The sequence below is a fragment of the Rosa chinensis genome, chromosome 7, assembly GCF_002994745.2.
Source record: "Rosa chinensis cultivar Old Blush chromosome 7, RchiOBHm-V2, whole genome shotgun sequence".
Lineage (NCBI taxonomy): Eukaryota > Viridiplantae > Streptophyta > Magnoliopsida > Rosales > Rosaceae > Rosa > Rosa chinensis.
This window is the reverse complement of record NC_037094.1, coordinates 30447672-30470746: the sequence shown is the minus strand read 5'-3', so window position 1 is coordinate 30470746 and position 23075 is coordinate 30447672. Positions and strand designations below refer to the sequence as shown.

The 23075-nt window shown below is 36.9% G+C and overlaps 2 protein-coding genes across 7 annotated transcripts; both read left to right on the top strand.

Annotated features, from left to right (window-relative positions):
* The first annotated feature begins 3720 nt into the window (after nt 1-3720).
* On the top strand, nt 3721-8515 carry LOC112176847 (probable methyltransferase PMT20). 3 transcript variants are annotated; one of them, XM_040510863.1, is made up of 9 exons: nt 3721-3877; nt 5158-5450; nt 5555-5703; nt 5854-6049; nt 6330-6540; nt 6872-7547; nt 7670-7747; nt 7891-8085; nt 8154-8515. In XM_040510863.1, the coding sequence occupies exons 2-9, from the start codon at nt 5181-5183 to the stop codon at nt 8164-8166; spliced, it is 1788 nt and encodes a 595-aa protein (XP_040366797.1). In that variant the 5' UTR covers nt 3721-3877; nt 5158-5180; the 3' UTR covers nt 8167-8515. The 3 variants fall into 3 exon arrangements, with proteins under 3 accessions (XP_040366797.1, XP_024170705.1, XP_024170707.1); XM_024314937.2 differs by having other exon boundaries at nt 7891-8515; XM_024314939.2 differs by lacking the exon at nt 3721-3877 and adding an exon at nt 4465-4771 and having other exon boundaries at nt 7891-8515.
* Nucleotides 8516-15177: 6662 nt separating this feature from the next.
* Nucleotides 15178-21940, top strand: LOC112176079 (cyclin-dependent kinase F-4). Of its 4 annotated transcripts, none has more exons than XM_024313897.2 (18): nt 15178-15377; nt 16308-16614; nt 16707-17278; nt 17357-17435; nt 17522-17590; nt 17669-17758; nt 17847-17985; nt 18953-19055; nt 19159-19211; nt 19306-19372; nt 19524-19632; nt 19854-19919; nt 20064-20132; nt 20223-20286; nt 20381-20491; nt 21050-21081; nt 21186-21264; nt 21370-21940. In XM_024313897.2, exons 3-18 carry the CDS (start codon nt 17223-17225, stop codon nt 21588-21590), a joined length of 1407 nt encoding a protein of 468 aa, XP_024169665.1. In that variant the 5' UTR covers nt 15178-15377; nt 16308-16614; nt 16707-17222; the 3' UTR covers nt 21591-21940. The 4 variants fall into 4 exon arrangements, with proteins under 4 accessions (XP_024169665.1, XP_024169664.1, XP_024169663.1 ...); XM_024313896.2 differs by having other exon boundaries at nt 20381-20497; nt 21367-21940; XM_024313895.1 differs by lacking the exons at nt 15178-15377; nt 16308-16614; nt 16707-17278; nt 17357-17435; nt 17522-17590 and having other exon boundaries at nt 17650-17758; nt 21367-21940.
* Nucleotides 21941-23075: the final 1135 nt, after the last annotated feature.

Here is a 23075-nt window from a genome sequence, read left to right as displayed (position 1 = left end):
TTGCTGAATAGCTGCTGAATGCTTAGAAGATTGGAGAAAAGAAAAACTGCTGAATTGCTTCTTCCAATTTGGACTTTCTATTTCAATTGCAACTTTGTATTTGAATTGGGACTTTGTACTTGAATTGCAGCTTTGTATTTGAATTGGGACTTTGTAAGTCTGTATTTGAATTGGGACTGTGAGTGCTTTGTATTTGAATTGGGACTGTGTGTTGAATTGGACTTTGTATTTGATTTCAATCAATATTCTTGCCTTCTTGTATTTGAATTTAGATAATGAACTCTACATATTTGGATATTTGAATGTGCAGGTTGAATTTTGGATATGCATACTGTGTTGAACTTCAACTTGTTGAAATCATGAAATTAATGGAATGTGGATTATATATGTGGGCAGAGAGTAAAGAAAAAAGCTTGTATTTGGGCCCAAAAGCCCGGAAGCCCGGCCCGAAAGTAAACGGGCCGGTCTCGGGCCGGTCCTTGTAAGTGCCAAAACGGGCTTTAGGCCCGAACCGTAACAAACGGGCCGGTTCCGAGCCCAGTGAAATATTAGGTGGGCCCGGCCCGTGCCCAGCCCTAGTTTTGATTGCCTCTAGCCAATTACTCTCTTCGATATGGTAATTTCTCCGTTCGCCACGATACAAAGCGAGGTGAAGCCAAACATGTTAACACAAATATATACTCGATCAACCAGTATAGTAATAAATTACAAGGAGAGCTCCTCGTCGCCATGCACACGATGCCTAAAATTGTTGGACGAAACGAGGAGCCCGGAACAAACTTAGGGTGTTGTTTTTTTATACTCTCTCCTCCATCACAAAGCTTTCGAGTTGGCTCTGCATTATTCCTTTTGAACGTGAAACATATAGAAGATCACAAAGACATGCATCTAGCTCCTTGATTATCGCAAACACGACAACATGCAATCGTAAGGCGCCATTGGTTGGTTGGTTGCGTCCAACAATATTCTCATCGATGAAAATGAAACCATTGCCCTCCCAAAGTCCCAAGTAAAACTATCTTGGGTTTTCCTAGACGGTGAGTCAAGCACTACGTATGGGTCTGCTAAAAGACCAAACTTTTCAACGTTATTTTCAATAATGGCTTCTAACTGACCTATCATCAATGAAAAATGGGGTTCAGATTTCAGAAATAAAGGAAAATAACGTTGGCTGTACTGAAGGTGACATATGATGATTGAATGAGGGAGTAGTTTTGCATTAAAGATAGTCAAAAACCTTGTGATTTTCTGACTTCGTGGCTTTGTGCTCTTGAATCCCCACCGCACTTCCTCAGAAATATATATATATATATATATATATATATATATATATATATATAGTTGACCTCGCTTCTCCACAAATACCAAAGACGATATTATAGTAATGCAATTTGGCCCGAAAATAAGAGTTGAACAGACGTCGTTTCGGGTGTGGTTAATTGTATTCCTTTTGTTACCGACACTTTTGTAAACCCAGGAATATAAACTTCGGTTTGACTTGGAAATAGTATTATTGCACTGGTTTCCATTGGTTTACGCAACTTCAATCTGCAGTAAATATCACCGACTATCTAGTCGGGTAAACCAATTGGTGTAAAACTTGGGGTTAACTAGCTTGAGAAAATATGGAAAAGAGGGTATTATTCATCAAGGAAGAATTTATTGTTGCTTGGTGGAGGAAAAAGAAAATGAAAAGATAAAAGAAAAAGATAAAGAACCTAAAGCTTTATCCAATCTTGGATTATTCCAAGCAGAATCTTTAGTGTAACGTAAGCAAATGAATTTACAAGGTAAAATAATTGTAAACACAAGTTTACTAGCCGACATACGGAAAAAAATCGCAATCACACTTGTGCATATAAAAAAAAAATTTAAAAAAAAAAAAGGGTGGTTCTAGTTGGACCTTAAAATTTGCTATTTAGACCTCCTTTGCTTAGTACACCTCTAATTTACTTTTTAGAATACTTAAAAAGCTAAGTAGACCTCTTTAATTTTACCAAAACGCCCTTGAACATGAGATATAACAATCTGTTACTCTACTTTTTATATCTATCTTCAACCACAAGAAGAAGAATGAATCAAAAACACATGATATTGCTCTCTTATGAGTAGGTCTCTCCTCCACCAAAATTAATCAGAGGGTTGGTTCTCGATCTTGATATGTTATTGGAATCCTTTTGAATTTGCTAAAAGAAGAATTTCAAGGGTTTTCGGTTGGAAGATCAAGTAATAACTATATCATAATATTCAATTAATTTAGTTTAAAAAAACTCCAAATCAGATTGTTTTGAATTTATTTTTGTATTAAATGTTGGGCCATGTATAGAAATTATTATTTTTACTTAATTGTTTTGGGTAAATTATAAAACTATATAGGCAATATAAGGCAATTTCGGGGAAAAAAAAAACCAATTTAATTTAATGTTATATTTGGTTGGAGAAGGTATGAAGAGTATTTATTTATTTATCTTTCCATTTTTCTCTCTTTGTCCTTATTTGTCTTTTCATATAACATGACAAAGTCTATCAATAATTGAAAAAAGTTGGAGGTCCAAATATTAAATTTGGAGGTTCAATTAGAATCACCCAAAAAAAAAAAGGAACATGCAAAAAAAAAAAAAAAAGATTCTTCACTCGTATTTTCTTTAGTGGAAAATGACAAATTCTATTATTAAGAGGAGGAAAAAACTAACTAACTAATATTGTGGAGCTGAGGGTTTCAAATTTCACTAGGATCAATGAAAGGTAAAGGTAGGGTCTAGATGAAAAAAACCGGTGAATTGGCATATTGGTTATTTGTAAAACCAACCTTGTAAAGTCATGAAGTTGAATCCCATTGGCATATGGGGTACTAGTTTATGGCATATCTACTACTTTTTGGACCTCATGCACACCAATGGAAGAAGGTGGGCTCGTTGACACTAGTTTGTGTCGACTTGATGATGGTTAGTATGTGAAATTAACACGTTATGCATGTACTAATTGTTAGACAATGACAACCGTGACTTGTATTGGAAAAGATATTCCACTCCGATGTCCTGTTTAATAGCGATAAACATAGCTCGTGGCTCACTACTACATCAATATTTTCCAAACTTAACCATCTATTAAGTGTTGAGTTTTAACTAAAAATCTTTTTTAGTTATCTATTCACTTATAAGTTATATTATCTTTTATTACTATTCTGATGTGAGATCTTTCGATCGTCTATTGCTAGACTCTTTTTTATTGTTTTCCTATTGTTGATTTTGTTATTTCTTTAAGGTTAGCATCAGTTATGGCCTGAAATGACTTTGTTTAATTTTTTTTTTTTTGCTATTTTTGACAATTTTGTTTTTGAGAAAAACACCAATATCATTAACAATGTAGCAATATTACATAACGACTTATCACATAATGACTCTGAAACAAAAAATCTAAACAAGACAAGGCGGCGAGGAGGAGGGGATTAAAAACACATTTGCGTTGAAAACTCACATTTTCCGTTCAAAATTCAGGTTTTCTGGTACGATCAACGGCATTGAAAGACGTCAAATGAGATATTTTGGGTTCTAAAAAGGTTAAAACTGAGGAGAGGAAAGACACAGAAAATGAAGTTACCACCAGAAAACAAAAAAAAACAGCTGCGAAGCTCACAGAACAAAAAAAAAAAAAAAAGGAAAAAGAAGGGGGGGAGGGCAGGTACAGCGAAGCTAAGTCGTTATCTATATAAATCGCTTTGTTGGGTTATTGCCCATATCCCGTCTCCCCTCTCTCAATCTGCTCCGTTAAACCCGTTTTAAATTGGGTTTTCACGATTGGTTGCAGGGAGGAAGAAGAGGAGACTGGGATTCACCCTTTTTTTCTTGTATTATTTTGATTCAGGTTAGATAGAAAGGTACTGCTCCTCCTCCTCCTTCTTCTTCTTCTGTGTACTTTGTTCTGTTACTCTAACTGGCTCTCTCACTGTGTATTATTACTCTGGTGCTACTGGCTCTGTCAGATCTCCCATCATCGTTTTGCTTCTGTTCTTTGGTCTTTTTGGGTCCGCCATTTCGTCATTCATCATCTTCAATCATGGGTTTTTCTTTGTTTTAAGCATTGGATCTGGGTTTTGGACAGTCATACTTCTTTCTCTCTTTCGTTTTTACTATATTGTTGGGATGATGATCACCACCCCAACTTGTTTAGCAAATGCTCGTTTTTCTTTTGTTTTTTCAAACTCTAGTTTTTGCTGGCTTGATTCGTGTTCACAATCAATGCTGGGTGAGATTGTTCTTTGTATCAAGTCTTGGTTGCTCTGTTTCAGAGAGGTTCAAGCTGTGTTTTTTTTGTGGGTTTGTTTCTTCACGCTCAATGATGTGGAAAGAAAGCAGCTGATTGGCGATGGAATCATGCATAAAAAACTTTTCTTACGCTTCAAGGAAATGATGGAAATTGCTTTATGCTTTTTTTTCTTTCTTTCTTTCTTTCTTCCCCACTTTAAATTTCTCTAGTCTGATGATGGCTGTAAAGAGAGTCCCTGCTGCTTTGGCCTTTTCTGACTTGGTGAGTTGAGAGAGAGAGAGGGGGGCCGGATTATCAGGGACGGCAGAGGTCGATGGGCCCATAGTCATGTGAGAGACATAAAAAGGAGGGAAGTTGAAAGTGTCGGTAGTTGCCATCAAGATCTTATAGTTTAAGCGATCGGCAGGCAGTCACTACTAGTTTACATTTCACCACTAGGTTAATTTTTTTTGTATTCATATTTCTCTAGTGTTCTCTCTTGGAAGCTAGTTCTTGGATGGAGTAGGTATGTTTGTTATTCCTGAGCTGGGATCTGGATCTATTCAGGAAATTGACACAAACTCTCCACTGTGTGTGATTCCACATCTTATGTTGCGCTCCCATGTTTGATGGGTTTCTTTTAGTAACACGTATGCTGTGATGTAGATGAGGCTTGTATGGATCAGTCTCTCTGTGACTTTGTCTGAGAAATGTAGACCAATGGAATATGTGATGTTGAAGTTTGATGCATTTAGTACTCATTTTCACAAGATGGAGTCTAGTTTAAGTGTCTCTGATTCAGGGATCGGGATATGTGATTCAGGGCATTATGTTTTATGCTTGCTACTTGAATTGTTTTTCCTCTGCTTTTGTGGTGAATGATTTGTAATGTCTGCCTTGTACCTCCTGCAGATAGTTAGTAGCTTTCCAAATCCATGAAGTATAATAAAGAAGCAAAACCGGGTGCGCAGGAGAAAAGCTCCAGGGTTTTACAGTTGGCAGTACCCTTTTTCTTGCTATGCGGGTTTTCATTCTATCTTGGTGGAATCTTCTGCTCTGAGAAGACCAGATTGGAGACTAATGGTGTCAAGATTGCAGTTCCATCTGCTAAGGAGTCACTGGCGGCCCCTCTCCAGATAAAAGCTGTGTCCTTCCCTGAATGCAGTGCCGACTATCAAGACTACACTCCTTGCACAGATCCAAGGGTATGCCCTTAATCATTGAATTTATGGTGCTGCGGGCTTTTGTGTAATCTTTGAAATTCTAGATGTGTTTCAAATTGTGACAGTGATCCATGTTTATTGTACAGAGGTGGCGGAAGTATGGTGTTCATCGGCTTACCTTCATGGAACGCCACTGCCCTCCAGTATTTGAAAGGAAAGAATGCCTAGTTCCACCTCCAGATGGATACAAGTCTCCAATCAAGTGGCCAAATAGCCGGGATAAATGTTGGTACAGGTAAATATTTCAATAGTATGTTTATATCAAACGACTATGTATTGTAAGCTCAAATTACTGTTTTAAACTTCTATATGTTGCAGTACATGAAAGAATGGTTCTATTTGGTAAGTTTGTCTGTCTGACTTTACCTTATGGATCTCATTTCAGGAATGTGCCATATGATTGGATTAACAAGCAGAAATCTAATCAGAATTGGCTGAGAAAAGAAGGAGACAAGTTTCTTTTTCCTGGTGGGGGAACTATGTTTCCTAAAGGTGTTTCTGCATATGTTGATTTAATGCAAGATCTTATTCCAGAAATGAAAGATGGCACTATTCGAACTGCCATCGACACTGGTTGTGGGGTGAGTCCAATTTCATCTTTTAAAATTTCCGGATTTTATCATGTTCACATAAAAAAATGAAACTTGCTGGTGGGTGAACAAATACTGCCCTCAGTATTTACTTGGTACTTATGTAAGCATAATTTAGTCAAACATGTGAGTTGAATTCAACCTGTAGCCAAATAATAATCAATTTTTTAATGTTGCGTTAGCTGTTTACAAGAAACATTTATGTCTCTTACAAGTAATTCTGTTTCTGAGAAGGTACATCAGTTAATCTGTTTAATTGATTAATTTCTAGGTTGCAAGTTGGGGAGGTGATTTGTTAGATCGTGGGATTTTAACTGTATCTCTTGCACCAAGAGATAATCATGAAGCTCAAGTACAGTTCGCATTGGAACGTGGAATTCCAGCAGTCCTTGGCATCATTTCCACTCAGAGGCTTCCTTTTCCCTCAAAGTCATTTGATATGGCTCATTGTTCTAGATGCCTTATCCCATGGACAGAATTCGGTACTTCTCTATCCAATTGCTATCAGTCTTTCCATTCTAGGCATTATAGTTCAATATACAGAGATTTAGTGGCCAACAATAAAATGTTAGCCTGCAATAGCAGAGTGGGAGTAGTGTACACATGATCTTTTGACAAGGCTGTAGTGCATTTTACCTGTTAGCTCAGCAATATGAAACATATACATCAGAAGTTAACATAAGGGTTCTCAGCGTGCTTTGACCATGTACTGAGATATTTCTAATGTCAGTTTTGTAGAACTTTCATGTTAGTGTATATGCTCCTGACAGTTAAACTAGTATTAAATGTTAATTGCTATTATCCTTTTGCCAGGTGGAATTTACCTGCTAGAAGTTCATCGCATACTTCGTCCTGGAGGTTTCTGGGTCCTCTCTGGTCCACCTGTCAACTATGAAAACCGCTGGCGTGGATGGAACACAACTATAGAAGACCAGAAAACAGATTACGAGAAGTTGCAAGATCTGCTAACTTCATTGTGCTTCAAATTGTACAACAAAAAGGATGATATTGCTGTTTGGCAGAAGTTGTCAGACAATAGTTGCTATGATAAGCTCTCTGAACCAGATACCTATCCTGCAAAGTGTGATGATAGTCTTGAACCAGATTCAGCATGGTACACTCCATTGCGCTCTTGTGTTGTCGTTCCAAACCCAAAGCACAAGAGGTCGTCTTTGGACACCATCCCTAAATGGCCAGAGCGGTTGCATGTTGCACCAGAACGTATTTCTGATGTTCATGGTGGGAGTGCTAGTGCTCTGAAGCATGATGATGGCAAGTGGAAGATACGATTGCAGCACTACAAGAAGTTGCTCCCAGCAGTTGGAACAGATAAGATCAGAAATGTTATGGACATGAATACCGTGTATGGAGGGCTTGCAGCAGCCTCAATTGATGATCCCTTGTGGGTCATGAATGTGGTTTCTTCCTACGCTGCAAATACACTGCCTGTGGTCTATGATCGGGGCCTTATTGGAACATACCATGACTGGTCAGTTTAAATTGATTTATAATCATTGAAGCTTTGATGTGCATGAATAGCATACCTTTGATGCCTCTCATTTGGTCATCAGGTAGTCTTTTGTGTTGATTTTATGGTTTTCTGGTTTGCAGGTGCGAAGCTTTCTCTACATATCCCCGAACTTATGATCTTCTACATCTTGATGGCCTCTTTACTGCAGAAAGCCACAGGTAACAGATGGATTATCCATGTATATTTTCTTTTGTGGGGCACCTTTCATGTATTTTTGAAAGTTGATGATGGATAATTACTGTTAGCATTCACTGTGAATACAACGGTATAAATGATTCTAATGGATTGTACGTTCACACAGATGCGAAATGAAATACGTGCTCCTAGAGATGGACCGCATCCTACGCCCCAATGGCTATGCAATAATTCGGGAATCCAGCTACTTTGTGGATGCTGTCGCAACTATTGCCAAAGGGTTGAGATGGGGATGTCGCAAAGAAGATACCGAGTATAGTGTTGAGAAGGAGAAAATATTGATCTGCCAGAAAAAGCTCTGGTATTCATCTAACCAGAATTCTAGATGATGAACATAGAAAACCCAAAAACCAATTCAATCTCTTGGAGGGCTGGGAAATAGCGATAGAAGAAGCGGAAGAAGCAAGTTCAATACCATTCACATTTCACAGAGAAAATTTACTTCATTCTATAAGAAGCCATGGATACTCGATTAAAGTCTCAGTACCCAAATAAGGTGGTTTGATTGACATACAGGGTTCTTCGTATAGATATATTCTTTTATAAGGTGTCAACATGTATTCAGTATAATGTTATTTTTTTTACCCGCCCTCTCATTCTGTGGTCATTTGTTTCTTGTCATGTCAACTGTAATCTAATGATATCTTATGATTTGAAAATGTGCAATGGGTTTGGAAAGGAAGAACCCGATAGATTTCTATTTTTTCCTAATGAACTCTTTTTGCTGCTTCTGATTTTACGTAGTAATGATCTGCTGCAATTGTGAGGTGCTAATTTGTTTCTTTGTATCTTGAGCTCATGTAAATATAGGTGTCTGCACTTGGCATATGGATATCAGGTGTACACATATCTACATCCTGAAGCGAAAAATAGTAAAATACAAAGGCCGTTCGAACGATTTAGGCTGCGTTTGGGGGGGGCTTTTAGCAAAGTACCATTTGGTGTTTGGTAAACCATTAAATGACCTGCTTTGCTTAATAGCAATGGCTTTTTCAGGGCAAAGGCAGAAGTCAGGCAGCCCGTCCTTTTGGAAGCAAAAGCAGGGTGAATCAATCGAACTGTGTTTGTGTTTCTCTTGTCTGCACTGCAAACCTGACACTCTTGAGCTTGGTTGGAGTAAGTTCTATGGTTATCTTAATGAATGAATGTAATGGCCTCCTAAGCACTATGCTGACTGTAGGGCTGCACACGGATTGGGTTGATTCGGTTTTGACTCTAAACCGTCTTTATACTAAAGTGAGTGGTTTAAGCATTTTGGACAACCGATCATTAAAAAAAAAAAGCTTAACCCGATCCAATCCAATCCAATCCAATTAAAGATGGTTTGGTTCGGTCGGTTAGGCGGTTTTAACCTATATTATATTAACATACTATTTATGAAAAAAAAATTCTAGTAAAATTCAATCTAAATAATAAAAATTATATTAAATAAGCATAATCTAAATTTAAAATACAATAATCAAGTCCAAAACTAATATTCAAAAACTAAAATCTAGAATAGATTCAAAGTGATTGAATTATTTGATGGCTTAGCTATAAATACTAGCTTAATAGGGTAGTATTAAAGGTTAGAGAATGAGAGATTGAGATATGTGATATGAGAGAATCAAATTAATTGTAGCGATTATTTATTAGACTTCTAGGCCTTTGGGCATTAGATTTGATATGGTAGTATATCATTTGAGAATAAAGTTATAATTAGATATTTAGAACTTACTTACAACGACTGGACAAATGAATATATATATATATATATATATATATTTAACACTTTTTCTTATTATATTTCAAACATACCGGTCGGTTCGGGTTCCGCGGTTTAAGTAAAAGAGAAACCAAACCAACCCAATTCATAAATGGTTTGGTTCGGTATTGAACCGGCTTTCAATTTTTAAAGTTAAAAAACCTTAACCAAACCATATTTACCGGTCGGTTTTGACCGGTTTGGCCGGTTTGTACCGTGTTTTGCACACCCCTAATGCTGAGGTGCAAAAATGGTAAAGTAATGCCACACAAAACAGTACTTTCTATACTCAATTTCTTATATGCAAAGGTGGCTAAACCATAGTTTATCCAATATGACAGGACCCGCTCCAGATTTCACCTTGAAATCCAAAGTGGTCATGCGGGGCCCACCTCAGAAGAAATTCTACCAAAAATTTGGCGGAACTCCCTCTAAAAGTTGACTACCCTAAAACCTGTAGAAAGACATTCATACTTCTAAAATAATCCACCCTTAATCTTCTGGAGCCACCCTGCTCCCCGTAACACAACATCTCCCATTTCACAAAAAAATTCTGAACTTAAGAATATTAATATCCTGGGTTATCAGAGCAATCTAGTGTACAAGCGTACAAAAGAATAGAATACAAGATAAAGGATCAATACTCTTATAATGCGGAAGCTATGACAGCTATGCCTTAACCCCATGTACGCTCGACTTCAAGCTAAACTGGCCTGCAAATTGGGCATTTAAAACCGAAGGGCCCAGGGGAAAACATTTAAAAATCGTTAGAGTGAGTGGATGAAAAATAAGTAATTTCGAATGAATAAGTAAAACTTAATGCTTTCCCAAGTTATTCTCTAAAACCTCGCATGTAGTAACAATCTTGGAAATACTTTTAATCATCATCTTTACTGCAATCTCTTAAAATCTGATCCTCAATCCTTTTTAAAACATCATTTTCAAGAGGCTTGCTTGATGACTAGAAAGGACTGCTGTCTAGTCATCTCATGCCATCTGGGAGGGACTGCCACCCAGATGACACATCGGAAGGGACTGCCAATCGGAACAGGAGGCGATGGATAGAAGGGCTGCCAACTAACCACAGGTAGTAGACGGGACAGCCGACTAACTACCTCATGTCATCTGGAAGGGACTGCCAACTAGGTGAGGCATCGGAAGGGACTGCCAACCGGGCTGTAGTCTGGAAGGGACTGCCAACCAGACTATTATTTAGAAGGGACTGCCAACTAGGTAATGCATGCATGCGCTGACTGATAGCCTCCTCAATAACTGGAAACAACCTCTTTCAATTACTTGCCTTCGGAAAGAAACTCGATATTACTTCAATAAATCATTAACAATTCACCGAGAGCATAACTCAGGATTATCTCGCTATCTCGCTAACTCAAATCTCAATAAATCCTCGAAAGCATGAAAACAAATACTCTGTAAATCAATAAATGCTTTCAGAAAGAAATCTCAATCTAACTCAAGGCTGATAAGTGTGGAGCTCAAAACTCAATAAATCTCGATAATTCAATCATGCTCAAATATTTGCTAAATCGTTCGTACTCGTATATCATCATAAAAACTGATATTCGAAATCAATAATTCTCATAATATTTTCTAAATCAGTCACTTCCCGAAAATCATTTCCCAACTCAATAACTCATAAATAATTAGCTTGAAAATCTATTGAAAGCCCTCGGGAAGGAAATCCACTAAAAATCCCGTAACTCATAGAGCATAATAAATCTCAAGAAATCAAGCTCATAAAATCATAATACTCAACAATTCAAATAATAAATTAAACCTCAATCGGAAAATAATAATATACTGCATGCACATTTAATTTAAAATAAATGTCCACTCACAGTACTATTTAGGCGATCACGTCTACGAATTCCTTCATCGAGCAATAGCTCGGTATATCGCCCTGTACACAATTATAATTCGTGAATAACGATTCGGCAATTAAATACGATTCTAATATCTTATTCTCCTAAATCAAACTTCCAATTTCTTTTCCAATTTAATCCAAACTTCACCATTAACACCAAAACTTTATCATTTGCACCAATTCTTTAATTGAAGGTTTCTAGGGCAAAACTGAGAGAAATCCGATAGTGGAATTCTCATAAATCAATAACCAAACTATTGAACTTCGGAAATTCCGATTAATATCCAAACCTCCTCCAATTTCCACCAAACCATCTATCCATAAATTCGTAACAATATAAACTACTCAATAGACTAAAACAACTCACCAAGAACGGCCGGACGCGCCCTCACGCGCCGCCACAGACGACTGCACGTGGGCCCCACGCGCCGCCGGTCAACCACCATATCTGGCTACCAAATTTTACCAGCATCATCAACTCAACATTCTAAGCGTCTTTCACAACTACTACAAATCCAGAAACGACTAGAAGTACCTCAACAATTAAGGAGAAGCTTGAACTCAAACCGTGAATAGTGATCGTAATCTTCCAGCCTTCAGTTCTTCCTCCATGCTTCAAATCGCTGCACAAGATTCAGGGGGTAGCATCTACATCCTAAGGCGCTTCCAAAGAACCGAACTTCATCGTCTGGGGTGGCCGGAATAGGAAGAAAACGGCGTTGACTTAAACTGCTACAGTAAACTTCCAACGCTCGATGCGTCGTTTTCTGGCCAAACCGCCGTGAGTTACCACTGCCAACGTCAAGAGGAGGAGGAGGAGACGAGTCTACTGATATCAACCTTGCACCACCAGGTGGCCGGAAAACGAGGAAGTGCCGGAGCTGCAGATCGCCGAAGGGAGAGAGAAAAACGCGGGGGAGGAGGAGAGAGAGAAAGAGAAGAAAAGTTATCGGCCAACAGTAGAAATTCAAATATATACTACTTACCGTGAACAGTAACTTTCACATTTTCGCGTATAACTTTTGTATAAGAGCTCCGATTTTTACGTACCACATATGCACGCGCTCGGTTTAACGTCCGCTACAACTTTCATGAAGGAAATTTTCTCAAATTTTGACCCGAACAAAAAGTCAACTTTTAGGGCCCCCTAAAATGTCGAAACGGAGCCAAAAAGTAAATGTAAATGTCGTTTACCCATCAAAAGACTTGTAAACTGGTAAATTTAGGTTCGGGACGTTACACAATATAAAAGAAAAATCATAACCATCAGATTGATTGTTTGATAAGGTAAGCAACAAGACAATAGATGCCCCATAAGAGGTATGGGTACCCAATACTTATAGAACTAAATATATTCAAGGGAGAGTTTCTAATAAGGACTATTAAAATGAGGACTAGTTAAAGATTTTTTTGTGAAACGCACTTTTCGATCACATTTTCGTAAATCAACCGTTTGATGTTTAGATATTCATGTGTAGATCATTTATGAAAATTTTCAACCAAATTGAAAATTGTTAAAGCATTCATAATCGTGATTTATCAATTATGAAAATAAACGGTTCATGTTTGACATATTTAATTCATCTATTGATTTGATCTAGTTCGGTACCTTAACGATTAACTTTGAAAATTTTAAGAAGTGATTTACTCATGCATATATAAACATCTAACAAAATCTTTGCCGTCTCTTTTGCACATAAACTGCACATAAACCTCCTTCAAACATAACCTTTGTGCCTTGTTTTTTGCAGTGGACAAGCTAGAGACAATGAAGGTAGTTTGTTCTCTAGTTTTGGAGATAGAGAGTGCATGATTGAAAAAAAAAAAAAAACAAAGAAAATTCCTGAGAAATTTACAAATAACACCTATTTTAGTAGAATTTGAAGTTTGAATTTTGAGTTGGTATCTAAGGACAACATGCCATAAATGTCACATCATGAGTCATGACAATGGCCTACTGGAATAGAGTTACATATATCAAGAAGGAAATTAAGTGATAGTCATAATTTTATGTTTGTAATTATACATTGAATTTCTCTTCACTTCTAGGATTAGCAAGATTCAATTGTTTCATCATGTTTCTGACAATGGCCTACTGGAATAGAGTTACATATATCAACAAGGAAATTAAGTGATAGTCATAATTTTATGTTTGTAATTATACATTGAATTTCTCTTCACTTCTAGGATTAACAAGATTCAATTGTTTCATCATGTTTCTAATATAAAATTACCTGAAATTGTCATTTAATTGTCCAGACTTTATGTCCCCTCTGAGGCATTTTATCTCCACTATCAATAATAATATTTAGGCTAGGGGAACTTTCCCCTATCTCCCCTTCAAAAAAAACTTAGTCAATAATATAGTTTTGTTGAAATATATAATGACACTTGGTTTAATGTCAATACAACCCTTAATGACATTGGTACCTATTATAAATAGATATCATTGATTATCATCAAATTTTCATCCTACACAATCTTGTATGCATGCATTTAGGTATATAGGGGCCATTATGATGAAGGTCACTTTAATGAGGATTAGTTGAGAACTTTCTAATCAACGATTCAACGGTTTGGAAGGTACACATTTTGATTACTGCAAATAAATTGTTAGATGTTTATGTATGCATGAGTAGATCACCTATGAATTTTTTTTTTCCAAATTGCTAATCGTTAAGGTACTGAACTAGATCAAATCAATGAATAAATCAAATCTGTCAAATATGAGCCGTTCATATTCATAAGTGATAATTCAAGATTATGAATGCCTTTAACATTTTCAATTTGGTTGAAAAATTGCATAAATGATCTACACATAAATATCTAAACATCTAACGGTTGATTTGCAGAAATATGATTGAAAAGTTAATCTCACAAAAAATTCATCAATTAGTCCTCATTTTAGTGGTACTCATTAGAAGGGTTCCCTAACCTTAAATATATGCTTTTTCTATTTTATGAAAACTAAATTTTCGGTTATTGTGTGAAATTGTGGTGAAATTGTGAACACATCTAAACTCTGAAAATTTCAATTGACGTAATCAAAAGAAATTACACCATTGTTTTAAATTTCTATGACGAATAAATATCCATCCAGAGACAGCCTTAATGTAGATGATCACTGAAAGTGGGAGAAAAATACTATTATACCAAAACAATATTAATACATAAAATGAAAATGAATTCTTCCACAAATGTATATTTACAAAAGTAAATATTTGTAAACAGAAATATATAGTACATACAAAAGAAGAGGTCTGCTCACCTAAGGGACAGTTTTTAAGATATTGTGAGGGACAAGTGAATCTGATTGAAAACAAGTACACTGTTTTAAGTTGTTATAATTTCAACTTTTTTATTTAATATATGTAGTCGAGATACATTTGTCCCTCACAATTCCTTAAAACTGTCTCTTAGATAAGCAAGCTTGTACAAGAGGTTAATTAACAAATGCGTGAGTATAGTGATATGCACTGTATTCAATATAAAAGTTAAAATTATACAAAACTGAAACTGTGCGATTATTTGTAGCCATCAGATATGCTTCTTCTTCAAAGTCTCTTAAAATTATCTTACAAAAATATCTGAACAACCAAATTACAAAATATGACATAAACCTGATAAACGTGACCACATATTGTCATATTCTTCTTGGAAATTCATTTTGACCCGAAATGAGCAACGAAATTACAATAATATCCTTTGATTCCGTAGACGGAACGAGTGGGCTGCTATAAATAGCGGAAACGTAAGCAGAAATTAGGTAAATTCCTTGGATAGCACGACGTTTTTGGGGCTCTCTTCTCTCTCCTCTCTCTCTCTCTCTCTCTCTCTCTTATTATCGCACAAACAGAAACACGGAGGAAATCGGTGGATTTAGGCAAAATCGGTTCTACGTATCGGAAACTCTGGAGTCCACCTCTTCCCGTCCTTGGCGACGGTGCTTATGCCGCTTGGCTTTCAGGTTCGCTTTTCGATCTCATCTCATCCTTTTTCGTCCAGATTTGTTTTTATTCGATTTATTTGGATTTATTCGATTTGTTTTGCAATTTGCGATTGTGTTCGATTTGGATTGCGATTCGATTTGGTTTTCGATTCGATTCGTCTCGTTTCGATGTACTCCGGGGTTTCGAAATCGGGGTTGGATTTTTGGTGGATTTGATTCGAGCTTGTTTGGTTTGCTGAGATATTTTGGGGAATAGTGAGGGCGTTAGAGTCTGATAATTTGTTGTCTTATGCCTTGGTTCGTCTGGGTTATGATGGATTGGTGGAAGTTTTGTGAATCTCAGATTGCTTCTTAGGGTTATGTAATAGCTATACCTTGCTTCTTAATTGGGCTATTGATTTGCATTATCTATGACTTGAATTGGTAGATGAGTTTATTAATTCATATATTTTGTTGTCTTTGAGTCCCGTATTGGCTTTCGGTATGATATCATCCGAATTGTAATTCGCTACCGCAAAGTGTTAATTTCTATTCCCTTTGATCTAGTTTTGTGAAAAGGGTCTTCACGGATGCGCGAGTTTGCTTTTGAACATACATGAGTTATTGAGCTTTATGTGCAATATCAGCTTATGGTTTGTGGTTTAGGATTTCAATTCAATGAAACAGCATGCATTTCTGTGGTGTGTTAAATTTATGATACCTCATACAGTTGAAAATGTTCACCCTTTGTGGTTGTTTATGATATAATCTAAGTTTATTGTAAGCTATAGAGAAGCCTGGGTCATTATGTGCACTGTTTCAATAATGATTAAACTTTTACAACTGTTGACGGTTTGGATCATTATGTGCAATATTCACTTTGAATGTTTACGAAGTTTAGCAACTCTTCCCCATATTTTTTCTGCACGACTCATCTCACCTGCATTTGCTTGTAAATTTTTATCTCAGGGTGTGCTGGGCTTGGAACTAAGGAGCTGTGATATATATCTCAAGACATGGAGCAAGTACGCCTTTTGTCAAATTGCCACCAGTACCGAGTCTTTTCTTTCCAGGAAGTGCTTGACTGGAGATTTCTTGTCCTTGGAGATTTTCTTCTGGTTTCCTTTGTTAATTGCACTTAGTGGTCAGTTCCTCTTAGATGATCAGTACAGGAGACGTGATGCTATCTACTTCTAAGTTAGGTGTTGGATCTTTAGTGCATAGTGCATTGCTGATACAACATCCACTTGAATTTTCTGGGAAAACTTCTTCAGGGGTACGGCATATCTGACATAAATTTTTTGCTTCTAATTACTTATGCTGTAAAGCTTTAATATCCTTAAACATCCTTCTTGTTTCTTATGACAGGGCTGAAGTCTGCTGATCTGTGACTGAAGATCTCTACAGAGTTAATATTAGATAATCAGTTGCGTCAAACAAAGCCCGTGCAGACTGTTTATTAGATAGCTATTATTTTCTTGTTACTCTTGATGGGTACTGTGAGAAGCAAGATATCAATTCCACACTGATGTTTACTTAGTATAGAACTATAGATGAGAAGCTATTAGTTAAGTTTATAAAAGTTGGGTGACACTGTCTTGAGCTAGGAATTGATCTTGTTGGCCGTACCAATCGCTCTGGTCTGGTTTTAAATCGGTATCGATATGTCCTGTGGTACTTGTCCTTTCTTGCCATCCATGCCATTTTGTAGTCTTGAAGACGGGGAGTTAGTAATGAATAAGGCTGTGCAGCCCATCCACCATAAGATTTCTGGTTTTGTGCTCCTGCATATCTCCTCAGAAAATTAATGTTGGATTGAGCGGGACCAGCAGGGCAGTTGTTTATATCTTACAGTGTTTTTTAAGGATCATTTTGCGAGTCTTTATGCTTTCACTGAATAAAGAAAGAGCTGCTTTGAGTTCCTCTGGAAGAATGGAGAGGTAAGTTTTCTTCTTGCGTAACTTACCTTGATTTTGTTTGTTGGTGGTCCTACTAGGATTAGTTTTTGGCTGTCATAGGTACAAGTTAATAAAGGAAGTTGGTGATGGAACATTTGGAACTGTGTGGCGTGCTATTAATAAGCAGACTGGTGAAGTTGTAAGTCTGTTTTTGAGGTCCTTTAATGTAGCTCGTGCTTCATATTTTTTTTTCTTCTGCTTAGAATCAATTGGACATTTTTACAGGTTGCAATCAAAAAAATGAAGAAAAGATATTATTCATGGGAGGAGTGCATAAGTCTTCGAGAAGTTAAGGTGATTTGAGTAACCACATCCATTTTAAAAAGCACTATTTGTTTTATTTTATAAATCTAATCACATGTTCCTCTGCAGTCATTGCGTAGAATGAATCATCCAAATATTGTGAAGCTCAAGGAAGTCATCAGAGAACATGACATCTTGTACTTTGTGTTTGAATATATGGTGAGCGGTGTCTCAGAAAAACTTGCTATTGTTTGTTATAATGTTATTGAAGAGTGTCATTGCTATAATGCCATATATTTTATTGCAGGAGTGTAGTCTGTACCAGCTTATGAAAGATAAGGAAAAGCTTTTCCCTGAAGCGCAAGTCAGAAATTGGTGTTTTCAAGTTTTTCAAGGCCTTGCTTACATGCATCAGCGTGGATATTTTCATCGTGACCTTAAGCCAGGTAATTGTTGCATTGTAAAGCTACCTTAGGAAAGACTTTTCTTAGGAGGATCTCATATGACTGAATTTCTCTTTTTTAGAATCAGATCGCCAATTGCTTTTTGGGGTTATTTTTTTATTTATTATTCTTTACCTCAATATCCTTTAATTTGAAAAGAATCTCGGTGTTTGTTAATGCTTGAATGACTATTTGATTTGTCAGTGTCAAAGCCAATTTTCTTTTCTTTCATTACTTTATGTTATATATATGTCAGATATGTATAATAATCTTGAATAATCCCTTAATGAATTTTCGTATTGACATTATATTTGATATTTTTGACGTATACGTTTAAGTCGGGGGGACAAATTTCAGACCCAAAGCTATTATCTTAATGTTCATAAATTCCCTCATAAATAAAATTTATTTATTCCTAATTTTTTCTTTTTGATCCCAAATCAATCCCAAATCAATGGTTTTATTCTCCTCCTCTGGTTTAAACATGTTGCTTGGCTAACTTCTTTTTCATGTATTTTATAAATAGTAACTGACAAATGTTGTATTTTCATTGTTTTGCTGTTTATTTGTTTACTTTCTGGCAAGCGAGTGAATATAACCTCTCCCTTTTCTTCTTCAAACACTCACTCGGTCATTAAGACACAAAAAGGGGTATGAATAGTATTTTGGAGAAGAAAAGAAGTGTGAATATCACCACCTTCTTGCAATTGGGTTTAATTCTATCTCTTGTGGCTGCTAGGTGTGAATATAATCTCTAGTTGCATTTGTGGTCTGATTCTTGCTTTTACGGTTTCGCATATTGCTACATTATTGTGTTCTCAATCTCAGTTGGGAATTGCTTCTTGCATACTCTTTTGGGTGTTATTTAGAAGAACTTCCATCGCTTTTATTTTTGTCTTCAAGTTGTTCACTTTAACTCCTGGATAACCGGACTCTTTTGTAACACCACTGTACCTCAATGCCTTTGCAGAGAACTTGTTGGTTACCAAAGATTTAATCAAAATTGCTGACTTTGGTCTTGCTCGGGAAATTGAATCCCAACCACCGTACACTGAATATGTGTCGACACGCTGGTCAGTGTTATATACTTAAATGTGTTGGTCTAACTTTACAACTATTATCTGTGGATGCATACTGATTTCTGTTATGTGTTGACTCTAAATGGTGGACATTTAGGTACCGAGCTCCTGAAGTACTGCTTCAGTCATACCTGTATAGCTCTAAAGTTGGTGAGTGTTTGTTCGGGAGCAAATTGTTATTGAAGTAGAGTCATTATTGATAAATAATGTGGACTCCCTAATTAACTTTTGCTTTAACTATCAGATATGTGGGCGATGGGTGCAATCATGGCCGAGTTGTTTAGTCTTCGCCCTCTTTTTCCGGGTGTTAGGTATCTATTCCTTATTAACTATCGAGTTGGTTTCTGTTGATTTTATGATTTTATTTGTTGTTAGGATATACCTTTTTGGCATGCTAGAATTGTGCAGTTGATTGATCAGTTTATTTGGTTTGGATGTTCTCACCTTCCATCATGCTTGCAGTGAAGCAGATGAGATACACAAAATTTGCAGTGTGATTGGCACTCCAAACAAGGATTCATGGGCAGATGGGCTTCGTCTTGCAAGGGATATCAACTACCAATTTCCACAGGTCATTCTTTTATTTATTTTCTTTATGCATAGGGGTGTGTGTGTGTGTGTTCTAATAGAATCAGTAGGGTTGGGAAATGGGAAATGGGAAATTTTGCTATTACACAGTGAAGTCATCTCTGTATATCACTTCATGAATTATTTTTATAAGGTTATTGTCTATCTGGTATTCATAGGTCAAAGAAATTAAAGTTGGATTTTTTTGCACTTTATTCATTGCAGTTTGCTGGTGTTCATCTTTCTTCTCTGATTCGATCAGCTAGTGATCATGCAATTAGCCTCATTAGAGTAAGTCGTATTTTGTATTTGATTTGTACATGGGTTAGATTTTGGTAGTAGAGAATATTATTCAAGAAGAAGTGATGTTTATTCACTAGTAGCCTTCTGACTTGAAACTTCCATTCCCCTGTGCTATATCTTCTAAATATGTAGTCACTTTGTTCTTGGGACCCTTCCAAGAGGCCAACAGCTGCAGAGGCCCTCCAGCACCCTTTCTTCCAGGTACTGTTTTGTTAGTGCACATTGAGAATAATGAATTATTATGTTATAAATGTTTCCATACTCTGACATGCACTTCTTTTCATGTGGCAGAGTTGCTATTATGTTCCACCATCCCTTCGTCCCAAACTAACGACTGCTAGGACACCACCATTTGGTTTGTTGCTTAATCTGATAAATGCTATGTTAATTGGCTGGCAGTTCCATATAAATAGTCAATTTTAACTTGTTTTTTTTGCGTTGTTAATCAGCTGGAACAAGGGGAGCGTTGGAGCAGCAATCTGCTAGAAAGGTCTCTGGGACTTTATCCAGTGCAAAGCTCACTAGCAGTTTTCCTTCTCCAAAGTTGCATGCTTCTATAGGCACGGGTAATTTTGAATTACAATGTGGACAACTATCTTTATCAGATTGTTTTGTCTTGGCTACCTTTCGAGTCTTCACTTGTCTTTTGCCAAGGTGCTATGATGATGGGAGAGTCTGGCAAAACATATATATTCGCAACTGTGGTTAATTGTGATGAAATTTGTATATTTAAACTTTTAAAGGCAGCAGATGGAGTAAACCAGTTAGGCGGTGGGACCCTTAGGTATTTGTAGGGACTATAACAGGAGTGGGGCAGAATATATATCCGTAACAGTGCTTAATTGTATGAAATTTGTATATTCATTTTAAAGGTATGCAACTGTCGATATAGTTCATTAGTAGGTGGTCGGATGCCTACGTTTTAGTAGCTATCATGGCTGGTTCAGAAAACAATTTCGCATTGACGGCAAAAATTAGATTGGAACTTCTTTAAATTTTCTGTGTTTTCCAAGAATAAAATTCTCATTTGAAGTGAAGTACTGCGGATCTTTTCATCATTTTGCCTGTTGAACTTGTATAATTTTTTAATGGAGTCTTATGTGTGATAAATATTTCAGGTGTGCAGCGCAAATTGGATATGGCTAACCAGGTGAGAAATGCATTTTTCTGATTCATTTTCTAGTGATCATGCCAATCATGCTTGTCTTATATTTGCTTTTGTTCTTACTAATTATTCTTTTTAACCTTTAATAGGATGCTAAAAAGAATGATAAATACTTGAAGAGCTCTGCGAATCAACAAAAATATCGGCCCCCTGGAAAGAGCAGTCTTAGTGAGTGGATGCATTATGTTGAATATATAGTTGGTATTAAATTTTGTGACGTAGATGTTACTGGTTTGCCTTCCATAAATAACTCTGAAAATTGTTGGTTAGCAGCCTCTGTGAACAAGGCACGGGTTCCACGTGGTGTTTCAGATGCATCTGAGAAGCTATCAAACATGACAATTGGTTCCCGCAGGCAATCTGTGGGGCAAACGCTGCGTCCACCTGCCATGAAAGCTGGAGCCCAGTGGTTTGGCGAGACTGGAAACTTGTATCTCAGGCCTGTTCAAGAGATCCAACCTGGCAGATCCTATTCTCGGAAAGTCGCGGGATGATTGAGGATGGGCTCCTTTAAGCTATATATATGTATTATCTACTGTTCCTCTGTGGTATCTATCACCTGCTGCTGTTATGTGGATTTGTCCGAGTTTCATGTTACAACTGAACTATATAGATGCCTTGGCATTTGGTTTTAAGTGTGGTATAACCTAGTGGCATGCTCTGCTGCCTAGTTTTATTATGAGTGTATTCTGTGTTGGTTCAGTTCCATACAGTTGTGTTTTAAACAATTACCTGTTGCTTCTAAATACTGACCTGGGTTACCAGAGAAAATAAATGGAAGCAAATGTTTTATCTTTGTATAAGGAAATAATCAAATAATCAGTAATCACTATTCGTTACTTAATGTTTTACAGTTTTACGAAGTTGATGCACAATCCTAAAGTTGCGCATCCTTTATTTTTAGTTAAATTTTAATCAGAGTAGTGAAAATGTTATTTTGGTTAGTTACTTATGCTTGTAATTTTTTCCATATTAGGTAAGTTTTGAATAGAAACGAATCTTCTAAAAAATTATATATAAAAATTAATTTTTACTCTATATTTAGATGCGTTATAATTATGTTAACGGTTTAGGCCTTTTGTGAAATATGAGTGTCAATTTTATAGTTGGTTTTTTATTGCTTATTTGTTTTTTCACAGGTATATTAGTAATTAGTTACACTCATAATTTACTCAAATTGTGTTAAATAATAAATGAGATTACACTCATAATTCTAAAGACGACTTGAGTAGAAACCCTAGTTGTAGTGATCCTCGCCAATTGACGGTGCTTGACTGATTGTGTCTGACGCCGATCTGGGTCGGGTAAGCCTGTTTCTCTGGATTTCATTCGGGGGGCGTGGAGAGAGGCTTAGGAAATTGAAAGTTGATCTCGAATTCGATTGATGAGTCTGCGATCTTGGTTCTGGTGGTTGTGTTGTTATTTGTGAGTAGTGCGATCAGAGTTTCTCGATCTGCAGAGTAGATTAGATTTGGTGCTTGGCTACGGAAGGAAGAAAGTTGGTGCACTTCTGTTATCTGCTGCGGCGGATTGCTTGTTTTGGCCAGGTGGTGTGGTGGTGGGGATGGCTGACTGGGGCGGTCGTCCTGTTGACTTGGCGATGGTGTTGACTGTTGAGGGCTCATGAGGCGACTCAGGGCGCTGACCTTCTAGGCTATTGGGTTTGGGGCTCAAGATCTGGGCCTGGGCCCATGTGAGTTGGAATGGTTCTCTTGAGAATTGGGCGAGGAGGGAGGGTGCCTTGCCACCCTCATCTATTACTTATGTTTTGGGCTGGCCTGGCTTGAGAGTTTGAACTATTTGGGCGGTTTTTGGGCCTTTATGTGGTTCCTAAAGGTCAGTCTAACTTCAAATCATGGTTCAGGTGGAGTTAGTAATTCTTTCGAGTTTGACTTGTGTATTTCAAGCAGCGTATGGATAAGAGTTTGGCTTCTATTCGTTTGCTAGGAAGAAGCTTTCTGTTTTATACCACAATTGGG